The 15762-nt window shown below is 44.5% G+C and overlaps 1 protein-coding gene across 1 annotated transcript in view; it reads left to right on the top strand.

Moving 5' to 3' along the window:
* Dscam3 (Down syndrome cell adhesion molecule 3) overlaps positions 1-15762 on the top strand; it is a 126029-nt gene that overhangs the window by 88210 nt on the left and 22057 nt on the right. Inside the window, exons 3-4 of the mRNA XM_025305057.1 lie at positions 10046-10232; positions 10473-10615. Coding sequence (XP_025160842.1) covers positions 10046-10232; positions 10473-10615 — 330 coding nt within the window. The remainder of the gene's footprint in view (positions 1-10045; positions 10233-10472; positions 10616-15762) is intronic.

The raw sequence follows: 15762 nt of genomic DNA, 5'->3' as shown, positions 1-15762 counted from the left end.
TTAACCATTCTAAAGGACCAAAATTAACAATCGCGACAACTGCTAGAGCAATTAAAAAGTCCAAGTAAAAATCCGCCGAAAAGGTCAACATGTCTCGCTTAATACCATCAGAAGCCGCCTGCATGAAAATGATGTGGCATCACCACATTTCGGTTCACCATGAAAAAACCGCTGCTGTCAGAAAAGCTCGAAAATGGCATAACTATGATGGATTGGCTGGCATTCTCTCCAGATGCAAATCCCATCGAAAATGTGTGGTCATACCTTAAGATGAAACTTAAAGAGAAGCGTGTCTTCACTTTTAAGCAATCGTGCATAAAAATAAAAACAATATGGCGTTCTTGATTAGAATATACGCCGAAAATCTGGTCAAAAATATGCAAAAACAGTGCCGAGCAATAATTGATAATGGAAGCGACTGGATTAGGTAATTACGCGTTACTAAAAATCTTCTATTTTCGTTTAAAAAGAAACCACTTGACTTTATCCTTTATTCTTTTCAGATTATCACCAACGCTTTCTTGTTGGACAGACTGTAAGAGGGGCCGCGCGCGATTGAAAGTAAATTGTCCTGCCCAGACGATAATCTCTCTGTTCTCGAACCTCGTGTCTAACGGTTTCAACGACATTCTGTTCCATCAATTACTAATGCGCAACTACGAATGCACTGGCCTGGATTTCGACTCGAGTATTTCCCTTACTATCGACAAAAGTTCGTCAAACGTCGGTTAGAATCGGAAAACCGCTTGATGAACGATTTGACGTACCTGCAAGTATATGACTGGTACCGCTGTACCAGGTACATATCCTGTTTCCTTTGCCTTGGCTCCTTGATGCAACATCTTATTCCTATCCGCTCGTCGTGATGAACACTTGAGACACTCATCCGCGACATTAACATCCCGACACTGACACTCGCGTAAATACGGCGATTCGATCGGAGAAACGCACGTCGATTAACGCGCAGTGTCGATAACAGCGCGATTCAGTATCGAGCGCAAAAAATTCGGTGGCTTTCGCGGTAGAAAAATGGAAATGGATTAACCCTTTAACGCTTACTGGTAACTATAGTTACCAGAAACGCATTTAAGAATCCATAACGTAGTCAAAAAAGGAGATATTTTCGCTTTCTTTGCACCACTGTAAAGGTGAATTTTTCTTCTAAAAAATGATATGTAGATTGTATGTAAATTCGGTTTAGTCTGTTCAGTTCAACTCAGTTTTAATGATAACATGTCAAATTTTGTCAAATTCCAAGTAGGCATAGCTAGCATTGTTACCGACTCTCTAGAAATGCACTATAAATGAATAGATTGGTATCTGTTATAATTTTATACATTTGGAAGCTTTCTCAGATGCAAAATGTGAAATTAAAAGAATACAGAAATTCAAAATGGCGAATCCAAGATGGTGGGCACGAAAATCACGAAATCAACCTATTTTCGTGAAACCTACAGTTTTATATGCGGCGAAAAATGAAGGGACGATTGGCTATCTAAATGGTGATCTATAAGATATTCTTCGGAAATAGTAAGCTTGACGCTCTGAATGATAAGCTTCACTCACAAATATAGTAAGGTTTCAGCTCGAAAATGTCAAGCTGACTGTCAGAGTTATGTCGTATAGATTACTCTTCTTTTTCTCTGTATTTCGTATATGCTTTTAGGATCCAAGTCATATTTACCAATAGACAAAAAGCGAATGGTAAAAAAAAACCAAGCTAACGAAATCAACAAATGAAAAGCGGAAACTTCATGTACTCATTTATTCGGAAGGTAGTTTTTCGGAGATATAAAATTCTGATATTCTTTTTGGTTACTATTTATAGTCTCGGTTAAAAAAAAACTCAAATTTTATTCTTAAAACACTTATAAAAAAGTCGGGCGTTAAAGGGTTAAACAATTTTATCGAAAACGATTTATTCTCATTCTATCAAGTAATCATTGAAGAGGTATGATTTTTCCTACGCTATATTATGCATCCACATGTTTGCAAGTATTGCCGTAAAACTGTCATATCAGTCATGACATCTTCAAGAGATGCCACCGATACTTTTGCACTTACCCGATATTTTACACGCGACGAAAACGATGCACGTACACTACCATACAATTCGCGTACGCCGCGATATGCGTGCCGCCCGCTCACCGTTTCGAGACTTAATGATAACACGCGAAAGAAGAAGCGTGACGCGCGCAAGTTTAGCCGCCCTGAAGGTTACGTCTGTTGTTTGTTTCAATCAGCGGCGGGCTCGGCGATATAGTTTTTGTACTCTCGCGCGTTGAGTGCTGTTCCGTAATCACTCCTATTGCAGCATACGCATATCGGTATATTATTTACAAGTTCCGGCGAAGTCGGGCGATTAAAATATGTCGTTGGCGTTTGAAATGTCGAATTGAGCTCCCGTTGGTGTTAATCGCGTTAATCAACATGCATTTCTCTGATTGAATTGTCATACCTAGGCGAGTGTCAACGTCGGTGTGACTGCCACGACAGAGCGGTCAGAATGCTGAATCAGGGAGCCAGAGGAGACTGGAGATCGCAGAATATCGTGACGTGGATAGCGATACATCATATATTTCTACGTGTGTTAGGTCATTCATTATACATGAGGTTTTCGAGCACGAGTTTCAGCGGGCGTGAATTAATGAATTTATCGAAAATAAGAAGATCCGAGCGCGTTAGGCGCGAAATTTACATCGATATTCATAGTCCGTCATTATTTACTAAATAATTATAGTTTCATAAATCTTGAGTTACTCGTTAACCTCTGTACCTGTATATTTCTTTCGTACAACAAAAAATATTGATCTGGACAGCCCCGATAATGGTCTATGAATACGAATCTGCAATGAATGATGTTTTTCGGTCAACGATCGTAAATAATTTACAATTATGAATAACGACCTTCTACAATTGACGATGAGTTCCATCTTGTTAGCATCCGCGCCAACCAACATCTTATTTCCATTTGTATCTCCAGCTCCGTTTTATTATATCGAATATCTAATAAAATCTTTCAACGCCGCTCTAAGAAAAAATTAATTATGAGAGAATTATGAATAAATTATGAATTTGTTATTTTGCGTGCCTATTAATCTCATTATTTACGTATACAATTCGTTTAATATTTGTTCATCTCACATAATCGATCTACAGCTGAATAAGTTCCGTAATTAATACACCGCTTGAATTGAATTTCAAAATAAGGATTATGGGAAAGGACGCATGGAATATTGAGATAAACGAATATTAACTCGATACGGAGGGAACGTGTTACCGCGTGTGTCGAGGATTTTCCATTGATCCTTTATGTTTAACGATATTAGCGGGTGTAGAATAAAAATTACGGGACTCGGGAATTCGTTCCGTGCAGAAATTGTTCCTTTTCCACATAACACATAAGCGCTACTTCTGCCGGTGGAGAGTCGCGGGGAATAGCATACTGCATAAAATGCAATAATTTTTAAATTCAATTTATCCAATGTATATAATGTGTGTATATATATATATATATATATATATCGAATAAATCTTGCCTGGCTCACATAAGGCTTGGCAAGTTTGCGAATCCCTGTCGCACAGGGGCTGCGCACGTAGGCGCATTAAAGGAGAATTACCCGCTTGCATCATATCCTCGAACACGGATACGGAGGATACGGATCACACACAACGGGCTGCGGACACCCGGGACTGTCTTAGATTGCGTGCCAATGCTGCTGAATAATTTCCGTTCCTCATCACACGAAGGCGAGGTCCAATCGCGAATTTCCCGGCGAGGGTGCGAGACGCGAGAGACCGCTAGGAAGCGCGCCGCTCGCGCTCGCGCGCGCGCGCGCGCGCTTGCGAAGGTTACACTATCGGAGGTAATAAAACGCGCTGGTAATTACTTGGCCAGACAATCATTAATCTTCATCGTTGTATCGACCGCGTCGGTAAGTTGCCTCTTGCGACTCTCCATCGTTGTTAATGAAACGATGTGATAAGCAGGCCGGGAGCGATTTTCCGAGATAAAAGTCCACGGTCTATGGTTATATCAGACTTTCGCATTAGCGGTGAAATAAAAGGGAGGAAGATGCGCGTAAAGCGCGGAGACATTCCCGCGTTGCGAGAGAGAGAGAGAGAGAGAGAGAGAGAGAGAGAGAGAGAGAGAGAGAGAGAAATGAGATTTCGTAAGCTTTTTATCGCATTTATGTCTTTTAACGTACGTAGCAAATTTCTAACGCTGGCGATTCGTTTATCCGAGCGATCCAAAGAAACCGCAATTAAGATGCAAGCTCCTCCCTCCTCCGGTACATACCTCGTGCACGTTTCTACTAAATTGCGTTAAAGCGTTAAATGCGCCAATAGAGCGGCCGAATGGAACACAGCTCCGCTAACCCGGGATCTTCATAATACCGTGAAAGAGCCTTTAGCTTTTCTCTCCCCTCGGTATCCACTATTTGAGAACCGTCAGTAGGCTCGACGACTCGCGACGCATTCACGACAGAAATAAATACGGAGTGAAAAGGGCTCGGGCTCTCTTTTCACGGAAGGATATAATTGCCAGAAAAATAAACGATCGCAAAAGTCTGTTTGCCCACGTCTTTCTCCACCACCTCCCCGCGCCCAGCGGGGCGGAACTCTTCGTACCCTGTCTTCTGGTCTCCCCCGGCTTTACCACCCCTTGCGCCAGCTACATCCCCCATTCGGTGTCCTCGTCCCCTTTTATCTCCTCTTTGGCTACCTTCCGTGCATGCCCCACCTATACCAGCGCGTCGTCGACGTCGACGTCGACGTCGACGTCCCCTCTCGCTCTCCCTCGCGCCGTCTGTTTCTCGCGTTTCTTTCTCGTTCCCATCCACTCGCAGTCACCATCGCGACTCCGTGGAAAAGCTCACTCGAGTCGCGGGTCAACGAATTCGCAATTACGATCTTTCACGTCGACGTGACTACCTACTCTCTCGTCGACTTTGGAAGCCCTGGCCCTCGCTCTCTATCTTCGTCGCGCGCCTTCGACAACGCCCGCTATACTAACCTCCTCGTCTCTCGCGTCTCGTGGTACAGGCTGGTGCTTCGGGATTTACTCCGTAAATCTATCACGCAAGCCGATAATGCGAGACGTTCAGACGCTGCTATCTATTTAGCGGCGAATGCCTCTCGATATCTGCGGGAATGAAACGGCAGGGGGGGGGGAGGCCGCGACAGGACACGAGACAACCGTGCGCGCGCGCGCGCGCCGAAAAGGAACGCGAGGGAGGGAGGTCGGAGATACTACACCCGCTCGATATTCTCGTTTATCTCGTCAATCGCTCAAATCAGACGTATATGAGATGCATCGTTTTGATGCGCGTGATATTTCCAGCCGTTGACGTAATTGTTATACACATCGAATGTACAATTTCGCGAGCTCTCTCTCTCTCTCTCTCTCTCTCTCTCTCTCTGCTCGCTCGAGATATCACTCTGTTCCGATGAAATGGATTACGCGAAGCTGTCAAATTAATCGGTATCAATTAACGCGGAATTACATATTCGCGCAACATCCTTTCCAATTTTCCGCGACGGTGGCCGGCGAGAGGATGTGCGACGCGCGAGATAACGCGGAAAAATGTATGCCGCGCACGAGCCCGGCGTTGACCCGGGACGGTTAACGTAACTTGTTTCCCAAATAAACCGTGCTTTGCGTCGGACACGTACACTTTTCATTCGTGCAATCTTTATACTCGTACTCTGACCTTTCGAACCGTAGAGGAAAAATCCCGGCCGAATCGCAAATTGGGTTCACGTTTCAGTGACCAATGAGCAGAAAACGTCCTCGCGGACATGATCCGCGCAAGCGCGTCCTCGTATCCACGGCGTACAAGAGATATCGGAATTCGAAGGAGGAAAAAGCGACAGGGGTGAGTTGCGCCGCTCCGCTTCGCTCCGCTTCGTTTCGCTCCGCGCCGCGCCTTGCCGAGCTGCATCATACACTTACGGCTCCTTTGACACACTTTGAGACACAGCGGCGGCGACGCAATGTAAAAACAATACGACGGCTCTCTTCTAAAGCTTTGTCAGCCGACTCTCCCCCTTTTGCCTGAGCGCTACGCGTCACTCTCGTCTACGTACGACGTAGCGGGAGAGCCTCGCCTCGTCGCTCATACGCGTCGAATGTTTGTGTCACATGCGCAGATATTACATGTATCATTGAAAAACGCACTCTCGAGAGAGCGCGCGTCACGCGCAGCGGGGCGAGAGCAAAAACTGCTGAAAATTCATGGGGACGCCGCGCCGGCCGAGCCGAAGATGGACGGTGTCGGGTCGATTATTGCGAATAGAACACGCCAGCGTTGCTTTTGCGCCAAAGTGTGATACGTCGAATTGTTGTTTGATAGAAAGCTCTTACGCGCGAGAATCATGCAGACACACGTACATATCCGCGGAGAAGCGAGAGAGAGAGAGAGAGAGAGAGAGAGAGAGAGAGAGCGCGCGCGCGCGCGCGCGATGATCCGACGTCAATGATCTCGCGTGAGAAGGGGAGAAGGAGGAGAGACGGGCAACATTAAATGCAAGCCGTATGTATGCCGCGAGAATTCGTGCATTATACAGGAAGAACGAATGCGCGCTAAATAAGTGTGCACGAGCACGCGCGCATATCGACGTGGTGCGCGGTGCGCCAGTGGGGAACGACAATGTGGAATATTGCTCGGTTTTTGCTCTTTGAAAGGCAAGCACGTGGCTACATACGTACATCCTTCTTGACAACGTGCGGGAATTTATGCATCGAACGACGCGGCGCGGTCCGAGTAAAGAGGAGGACGACGACGTGCATACACGGTGCGCGACATTTCCGATGACGATGTCGCTCGTAGATAATTCGTGCATCCCTGAACTCTCGCGTGTATATCGCGAGCGCGTTTTCGCGCGTTCTGAAAAGTTTCCCGGCATCGGAGCTGGCAATGCTGGGATACTTGGTGAAAAATTCAACGGCTCCTCGCGAAGCGAGGCCGATTCATTCGTAATGAGGAGGAAGGTGTGCGGTAAGATTAGTGCGCGCGTTCGAGACGGCGAAATCGATGTCGTCTATCAATTAAAATTCTAATCCCACAACCACGGTAATATCCCGCGTTAGAGACTTTACGCGCGATATCAAACGTCAAGCCGCGCAGGCGGTTTATTATCATCCCCTCGGAGCAATTCCCAATTTCGATCTCTTTCCCTCGTTGAACGGATACATCGGAGTCTGAGCCACGTCAAATCGTATTTTAAACCGCGTTGCTCGCTAGGTCGCGCCGGTCTCTAAATAATTCATTCCATGAATTATTTCGGTTCCTATTCCCGACTCGCAACGAGGATCGATCTCTTTGATCGGCTGTAGCCCTGTTCGCCGTCGCGCGGCACTTTGTCGTCCTCTCGCGCGCTCGTTCTCTCCCTCGTGCATTCGCTCTTTCTGTCTCACTAACGCCCCGTCGTTTCCTTCGACCATCCCGTAATTGTGCTCGCTGCATATTTCAGCTATCCAATCGCCAGTTTTTTTTTTTGCATCCTTCCTATAGATTTCATATAAATGAGCGAAACGATCTCTCTCTCTCTCTCTCTCTCTTTCTAGCTCTCATTTTTTTTTCAACCCACGAGACCTAAAGATATACGAGAACATCGCTTTATAGCGATTGAATATTTCCGTTTCTCGAAATAAGCAAGCGGGAGCAAGCGGCTTTATTTTATTCGGATGCCCGGGAAAACCTACATTATATGTAAACGTAGCTTTCAGCGTTCGGGAACGGATTATAGAAGCTCGCGTACGCTGCTTCTTAATCCGGGGATTTCGAATGAAATATTTGGTAGATGCTATCGGGCAGTGACGCGACCGTTCGCTCCAGCGTGCATTTAATCCCGGTACGAGCATGGTCTCGAATCGATTTGAAATCTAGGTCGAATTCGGCTTAGTGGAATTGATTTCTCCGGTTTCTCGGTTGCGAACAATGTATACGTCGTGGGGTTTAGACCGGCTTCGCGAATCAGGTCGTTCCGCCCGCTTCGACGAGACAAAAGATAAAATTCTATCCGCGGCGCTTACCAACCAACAAATCGAATAATCGTCCCAACATCGAGTTTAATCCACGGACAAATCCTGACCGGAGCCATCGTCGGCCCCGAGAGCGCCTTTGCCGTGCGAAGAACTGGACTGACGGATTGATTTTCAGATAGCGCTAATATACGTAATGCACTTCTCGGAACAGAGGAACACACAGAGTTGTTTGTCGTTCGCGACAAACGCGTGATGCCCGCCGCTAAATGCCCGCCGCGATGTCCGCTAGAATTTTCCGATAAAATCGCGGATGAAATTAATCGACGATGTTTTTCACCTTCAATCTTCGACTTTGCGTCGCTGAGGCGCCGACGCTGCCCGTTCTTCAACGTCGAAACTTTAATCCTTTAACGCCTACTACAGTTAAATACTTAAATGTGCATGCTATAAATACTTAAATGCGTTTCTGGTAACTATAGTTACCAGAAACGCATTTAAGAATTCATAATTTAGTGAAAAAAGGAGATACTTTCGTTTTCTTTGCACCACTGTAAAGGTGAATTCTTCTTCTAGAAAATGGTATACAGATTGTATGTAGATTCGGTTTAGTCTGTTCAGTTCAGCTCAGTTTTAATGATAACATGTCAAATTTTGTCAAATTCCAAGTAGGCATAGCCTAGCATCGTTAATAGAAGTGCACTATAAATGAACAGATTGGTATCTGTTATAATTTTATACATTTGGAAGCTTTCCCAGATGCAAAATGTGAAATTAAAAGAATACAGAAATTCAAAATGGCGGATCCAAGATGGTGGACACGAAAATCACGAAATCAACCTGTTTTCGTGAAACCTGGTGACCTATAGTTTTTTATGCGGCCAAAAATGAAGGGACGATTGACTATCTAAATGGTGATCTATAAAATATTCTCCCGAAATAGTAAGCTTGACGCTCTGAATGGTAAACTTCACTCACAGATATAGTAAAGTTTCAGCTCAAAAATGTCAAGCTGACTATCAAAGTTATGGCGCGATTACGATGAACTTTACGTAACGGGACGCGACAGGACGTGAAGTGACGTGACGTGAATTTGACGTTTGAGGTTATATTTGATATTACGATTCATTCACCGTAACGCGCCGTAATAATGAATTCTGCTGTGAGGCATTATCAATTTGTAAATTTAATTTTGGCCGGGTATTTGTATCTTCAACTGTGGAAGAGGAAACGAATACGAATCATTGGTGTGAGAGATATTTTTCGAAGAAGAATTCAGTTTGGTGACGGACGGGCATAACTTGGCATAACGTTGATTGGCTGAAAGTGTCACATGAACAGTCCGACTTGACGGAACGCAACATCTAAACTTGACATTGGCAAGCTTCACGTCGCGTTAAGTTCCGATATTTCACGTCACGTTACGTAAAGTCGATCGTAACTAGCCGCATATAAAACAATGTGTTTTAGGTTTTGTGTCACTTCACGTTCCGTCGCGTCCCGTTACGTTAAGTTCACCGTAATCCCGGCCTTATGTTATATAGATTACCCTTCACTTTTCTCTGCATAGGTTGCTCATTTCGTATATGCTTTTAGGATCCAATTCATATCTACCAATAAACAAAAACGAACGATAAAAAAAAAACCAAACTAACGAAACCAACAAACGAAAAGCGGAAACTTCATGTACTCATTTATTCAGAAGGTAGTTTTTCGTAGATATAAAATTCTGATGTTTCTTTTGGTTATCACTACTTATAGCCTCAATTAAAAAAACCTCAAATTTTATTCTTAAAACACTTATAAAAAAGTCGGGCGTTGAAGGGACGTTAAGTGACCGTCACTCGGACGAGTGACGGACGCAATTGTCGAGACCGAGTAATTCCTGGTAGATAATAGACTTCTTCACGTTCGAGCGGACGAAAGACAATATAAGTTGGAGCCAAGTTGGAGTTAATTGCACTTGATCGTGCCTCGGTTACCGGTCGACGTGTTACCGAGACACCGCAAAACCAGCGTCATTGCGACACCAACGAACGGATTCCGCTTTCGTTTCAGGGTGCAGCGTGAAATTTGCGCTTGGTCAGCAGGGCCCGGTCTTCGTCCTGGAACCGCCTAGCACCCTGGTCTTTTCAAATACCACGGGTTCTCAATTGGGCTGCTCCGCGCACGGCAGCCCGACGCCGCACGTCACGTGGATTACTAGCCCAGATCAGAGATCGGTTACGGCAGTTCCGGGACTCAGGTAAATCACACTTCGTAAATCACGGCCTCCGTGAACGGTCACGTTCGTGTCGGGTCACTTTCACGTTAATCCCGTCCCGCGAAGATGTTATTCGCTCGAATAACGTCGGAGCACTTCTCGAACGCTGTCGCGCCGCGCGACAGCGTTCGATCTCGCGTGAAATCGCATGCTTCCTCTTTTGTTTGTCTTGCCGGCGAACGGAATCGACGGAATCGCGTTTGTATATGTTGTATTTTTCAGGCAACTTCTGGGCAACGGGACGTTATACTTTCCGCCGTTCTTGGCTCAAGACTTTCGAGCGGAGGTGCACAATGCCCGGTACAGATGTCGTGCGACCAGCTCCGTTGGGACGGTACTTTCTCGCGAGGTCACCCTTCGCGCCGGTAAGTTATTTCACACGTCTTACCGCTTCCGAAAGCGAAAGCATAGTCATGTAGACTTGCGCGAGAACCTGTGAGAGAGATCTTTCTTTCTTCGGGGTCTTTGAAACGTTATTTTTCGCAAGATACGATGTTGTACGAACGAGCGCGCGAGATGACGCTCTGTCGGTTTGGCCGAGCGGTTTGGCGCTCGGAGAATTTACTTTCGTTAGGGTGAGTCTGGGATAGATGGACATAGTTTTTTTAATTGCAAATAACTCATCTGTATTAGTGCAATAAATGGTCAATAACGTATTGACACATTCAATAGAGGATAATGTTTAAGGTATAGAAGAGTTTTTGTGGAAAAAAATTCATGGGACGCCAATAATAACGAAATATTAAAAATATTCTGTGTGAGGGATAGATGATCAGGTGTCCAGGCTAGATAGTCATATGTTAAAGGATAGTTGGGCATACGTTATCTCTAATGGTAATTAATTTTCAAACACAATGTCGTTTTAGTCGTTTAAGCGCTCAGGTCTAATGCTCGTAACTCAAAATAAACCGTATTCGCAAGGTATTATTCCGACATGTGAAACATTTTGGAGGTTAATAGAAACATAAAACATTTATTTGTAATATATTTATTTATAATATTCATAATAATACAGTGTTTTTGTGTATCAGGAAGAAACACACCTATTCGTGGTACATCTAACTCCGATTGATCGATCGGTGTTGACAAATTTGACATTTAATGTTAGGTACGAGGGTAGTTCCAGAAGTACCTGACCTAACAAAGAAAACACAAAAAATTTGGGAAAAAATATCTTTATTTCTCTACATAGTCTCCTTTTAGCTCAATTCACTTTTCCCAGCGATGTTCAATAGCTTCGATATCCTGTTTATAGTGGAAATCGTCGAGCTCCTCAAAATAGCCATCAAGCCACCTTGGTCCATTGTTTTGACTGTTCCTTCGTCTCAGGTGTGAAGTGATGGACCCATGTTTCATCCATGATTATGAATCGACGCAAAAACTCGGCTTTATTGCTGCGAAACTTCGCCAAACACTCGATTGAAACATCCTCACGACGCTGTTTTTGTTCCAATCGCGGCACCCATCTTGCGCGCAGCTTCTCATGTCCAAATTTTCAGTTAGTATGCGATGTACAGCACTTTTTGAAATGCCTACCATGTCTGCTAACTCGCGCACTTTCAGTCGACGGTCATCCAGTACCATTTGTGGATTTTCTTCACCATTTCTGGCGCGGTCACCTCATTTGGTCGACCACTGCGATGTTCGTTTTGGCAGCTCGTACGGCCTCGTTTAAACTCTGTCACCCAATATTTTACTGTTGTAAACGAAGGAGCAGACTCCCCCAGAGTAGAATCTAGCTCCGCTTTGATATTGATTGGACTGAGGCCTTTCAAATGAAACTATTATATCACATAACGATGACCAATTTTTTCCATGTTTACAAATTCACTGACAGCGTTCACTATTGATGGCTGCCAAACAAATACTAAACAACGTAGCGTCGTCAAACTTCAAACTTAAGCTTTATAAGGTTGGTACTTTCTACCATAGTCATTCTTTTCAAACAACAACCACTATCTATACGTCAGGTCAGGTACTTCTGGGACTACCCTCGTACCAGGGAAAAATGACAGTCGAATAGATATATATATATATATATATCTAGAAAATATCGATCCGATGTCCATTGCTTGCTATTTCTCGCTAAGTAGGCTGCCCATCTAATCCTAAAAAAAATGGACCATCTATCCCCGTTTGGAGAGTTCGCGTAAAACCGCGTAGTCTCGGTGACGAATTTCGAGATTAAATATGAAAATATGTTTTTTTAGTCGTTTAAGCTCAGGTCTAATGTTGTAACTTAAAATAAACCGCTTTCGCAAGATATTTTTCCGACGTATGAAACACATTTTTGATATTACTAAAAACATAAAATATTTATTTACTCACAATAGCAGTGTTTCTGGGCATCAGGATGAAACATACTTGCTCGTGGTACATTCAACTCACAACTGACCGATCAGCTAGCATATATTAACAAAATTATAGCAATTGACCATCTATCCTCTATGCCCGTTATCCTGAACTTATCCTACATTTCTGATCCGAAATATGTTGATCCGAAATACTTTGATCGTTACTCGCCGAATGTTCTTTAAATTATCAAGCCGATCAGCTCGCAGTTATGCGATAAAGGAAAGGAACAGAGAGAGAAAGAGAGAGAGAGAGAGAGAGAGAGAGAGAAAATGAATGAGAACTAGATATCGCGAATCGACAGTCCGCTGATGCGGCCGATATTCGGGATAATCGTCATTTATCGAAGAAACGTCACCCTCGTTTCTCTCGCGCGGGATTCGTCGCAATAACGGACTGGAAATACCGAACATCCCATTACGTCGGAGTGCTAGCTGGCGAACGCGGAGCCAACACCTCGCATTTTCAACCGAGAGGCTTCATGCTATCCAAGTAAATACCGAAGGGGAAACGGTTGAAAGCCGTTAAATTGTATCGGAGGAAGTTCGATTCGAATACCCGGGCGGATCTTTGCCGCACTTGAGGGCCGAAGGAGGGACAAAACTTTGTCCGGCCAACGCTACGTGAGCCATCATTTAAATGGCTGATTTTAAACTGGTCATTACCACTGGCGGCAGCGCTGAATTCGCCGACGTCCGCTACACGCTGCACAACTGCAATTGCGAAAGAATCCTTCTTTCGTTTTCGTTTACTCTCGACCCGAATTCCCAAGTGCCCGAGGATAATACCTCGCGAGAGTCTCTGATGTAACAGCGCTAATTATATCGCGAGGGATTATCTTTAGACATTAGCGATATTGATAATGTTTCATCTTTCCAAGCTCCATAAAATTAAACGAGAATAAAACTTGGAAATACTTTCTAGGTCAGGTGTGCAATAGATATGCTCCCGAGCGTCGCATCGAGACGCGAATTCAGAAGGAAAAAGCGAGAATTAACAAGAACAAAAACAAGATTTAAAAACTCGAGTGGTAATTTGGGGGCAACATTATTTAATCTTTCAGCTGTGGCGATTGAGAATCGTCCGTTGTATACGGTACGATATCTTCTTGTCGCGTCACCGAAATCAGATGCTTGAATAATCACTCACATGCTTCATTTAAGGTGTTAAATATACAATATGAAATAAAAGGATATATATATATACGCCTGTGGTATACTATATATTGATATGGACATGTCAGGGCGTATACATATATTCGCCTTTAGCAGTTAAAGGGTGCGTCGTAGGGAAGTCTTTTCTTTTCTGATATCTTTTCTGATATCGTGAGACGATAAAGTCAAATACTAGATCGCGGACGAATAATACCGCAGATAGATGGATAGGAGGGATCGGTTGCACGGAGAAAGTGGAAAGGTGGAGCGAGCTTGCACGCTTGTTCGCTTTTTAGCCGTCGCGTGTAACCTTTTAAATGGGTAAACATTGATCGGTTTCGCGAAGCTCTAAACTTACGTTGCACTTAGGTTGCTTGCTTTCCCAAGGATATTTTCATGACGCGTTTTCAGCGAGCGCGAGAGGAAGCGAAGAAGACGTCGATTTTGCGGGAATAACTGCGGCTATAAATCACGGAAAGTTTAGCGTCTCAAAAACTCGGTCGGTCCGGTACGCTTAGAACAATAGATGGGGGATGTCGGCGATGCGGTGTCATGTGATGCATGAAAAGGTTCCCTCGCGAGGTATCGACGAGCTTTTAGCTCGCCCAACAAAACTCCGCGTGTCAAACAGCGCGCGCGCGCGCGGGCCTGTTATCGTTTATTTCAATGCACTTTGTAGCCGGCCGCGTAACAAAACCGACGTGTTTGTCGTATTTCGCGAGGTACACAAATTCGAAGAAATTGCGAAAGAATCCAAATACTCTTTGATGCCAGCCCAAAGGCTGCCTGTCTTTCCTTTCAAAGCCGCCTCATGTGAAGCGCGACGGAATGCGCTCCAGCCGTCGGAAAACTTTAAGCGGAAAGTTTTTCAGGGATGATTCGACTAAAACGGGAAGAAAAATTCGCTTCGCCGCTAGTGGTTTCCGAAAGTTTCCCCCAAAGTCACTGGACGATGAAAGAACGTCCAATCGATACCTCTTTGCACCGCACCGTCCTCAACCCGCGTGGATCGCCTACCGATGCTGCCGCTATAGAGACTTTTTTCTTTTTTTTCTTCTTCTTCTTCTTCTTCTTCTTCTCCTTCTCCTTCTTCTTCTATCTCGTCTTGCCAGCGCTTTCGTTAAAAGTTTACAGTCCGCATCGAAGTATAGGCATAAATAATCAAGCTATTCTGCCCGCGCTTTCCGGGGAAAACAAGTTTAATATGGTCCCAAGATGACGAATGACGTTGGTTCGAACATAAATTGAGAATGTTTTCCCAGCGAATCTTGTTTCTCCAAAATAAGACAGGAATCCAGAGGAAAGCGATATTATTTTATTATTGATATGTCTATTCCTTATGTCCCTTACTTTAATTCTTATCAGCATAATGTGTTAAGAAACGATCAGCGATCTGATTATCATCATAGATATGAAGGAGGAGATGCTATATCGTTATTATCATCTACTAACATGTATAATCAAAATGTCCGGGTAAATGAAGAAATCACGCTTAACAAAATGTTTTCAAGCCGCGTAAGTATCTCGCCATTTCACAAGAATTTCAAAGGACGAGAGAGAGAGAGAGAGAGAGAGAGAGAGAGAGAGAGAGAGAGAGAGAGAGAGAGAGAGAGAGAGAGAGAGTGAGAGACGAATGTGCAACAAATATGCGTTCCGCCGCTCGAAAGTTAATTACTATTCGTGAGTGAGCGTGCGACATGCGCTCATTAATGCGACGTGCAAGTTCAAGATTATCTAAGATCCCATCTTCCCCCTCTCATGGTCTCACTTTATTCCCTTCTATACGCAAAAACATCCGCCAAGGAGAACCTTCTAGCGGCGCTGCCTCTGAAACGAGCGAGCCGAAAAGGAACGGTTCACTTATCTAAAATGACATCGGCCGTCCCCACGTGCTCGCCAAAGGACTTATGCTCCAAGAGAGAGTCATTGTCGAAATCCCCTTTTGTAAGGACCGCGTTTTCCAACGAGCTCGGGAATTCGGTACCAACGTGTCCAGCCTTCGCTCT

The sequence above is a fragment of the Harpegnathos saltator genome, unplaced genomic scaffold (assembly GCF_003227715.2).
Source record: "Harpegnathos saltator strain DR-91 unplaced genomic scaffold, Hsal_v8.6 scaffold672, whole genome shotgun sequence".
Classification (NCBI taxonomy): domain Eukaryota; kingdom Metazoa; phylum Arthropoda; class Insecta; order Hymenoptera; family Formicidae; genus Harpegnathos; species Harpegnathos saltator.
Note: the sequence above shows the minus strand (reverse complement) of the source record. Positions and strands in the feature narration are given on the sequence as shown.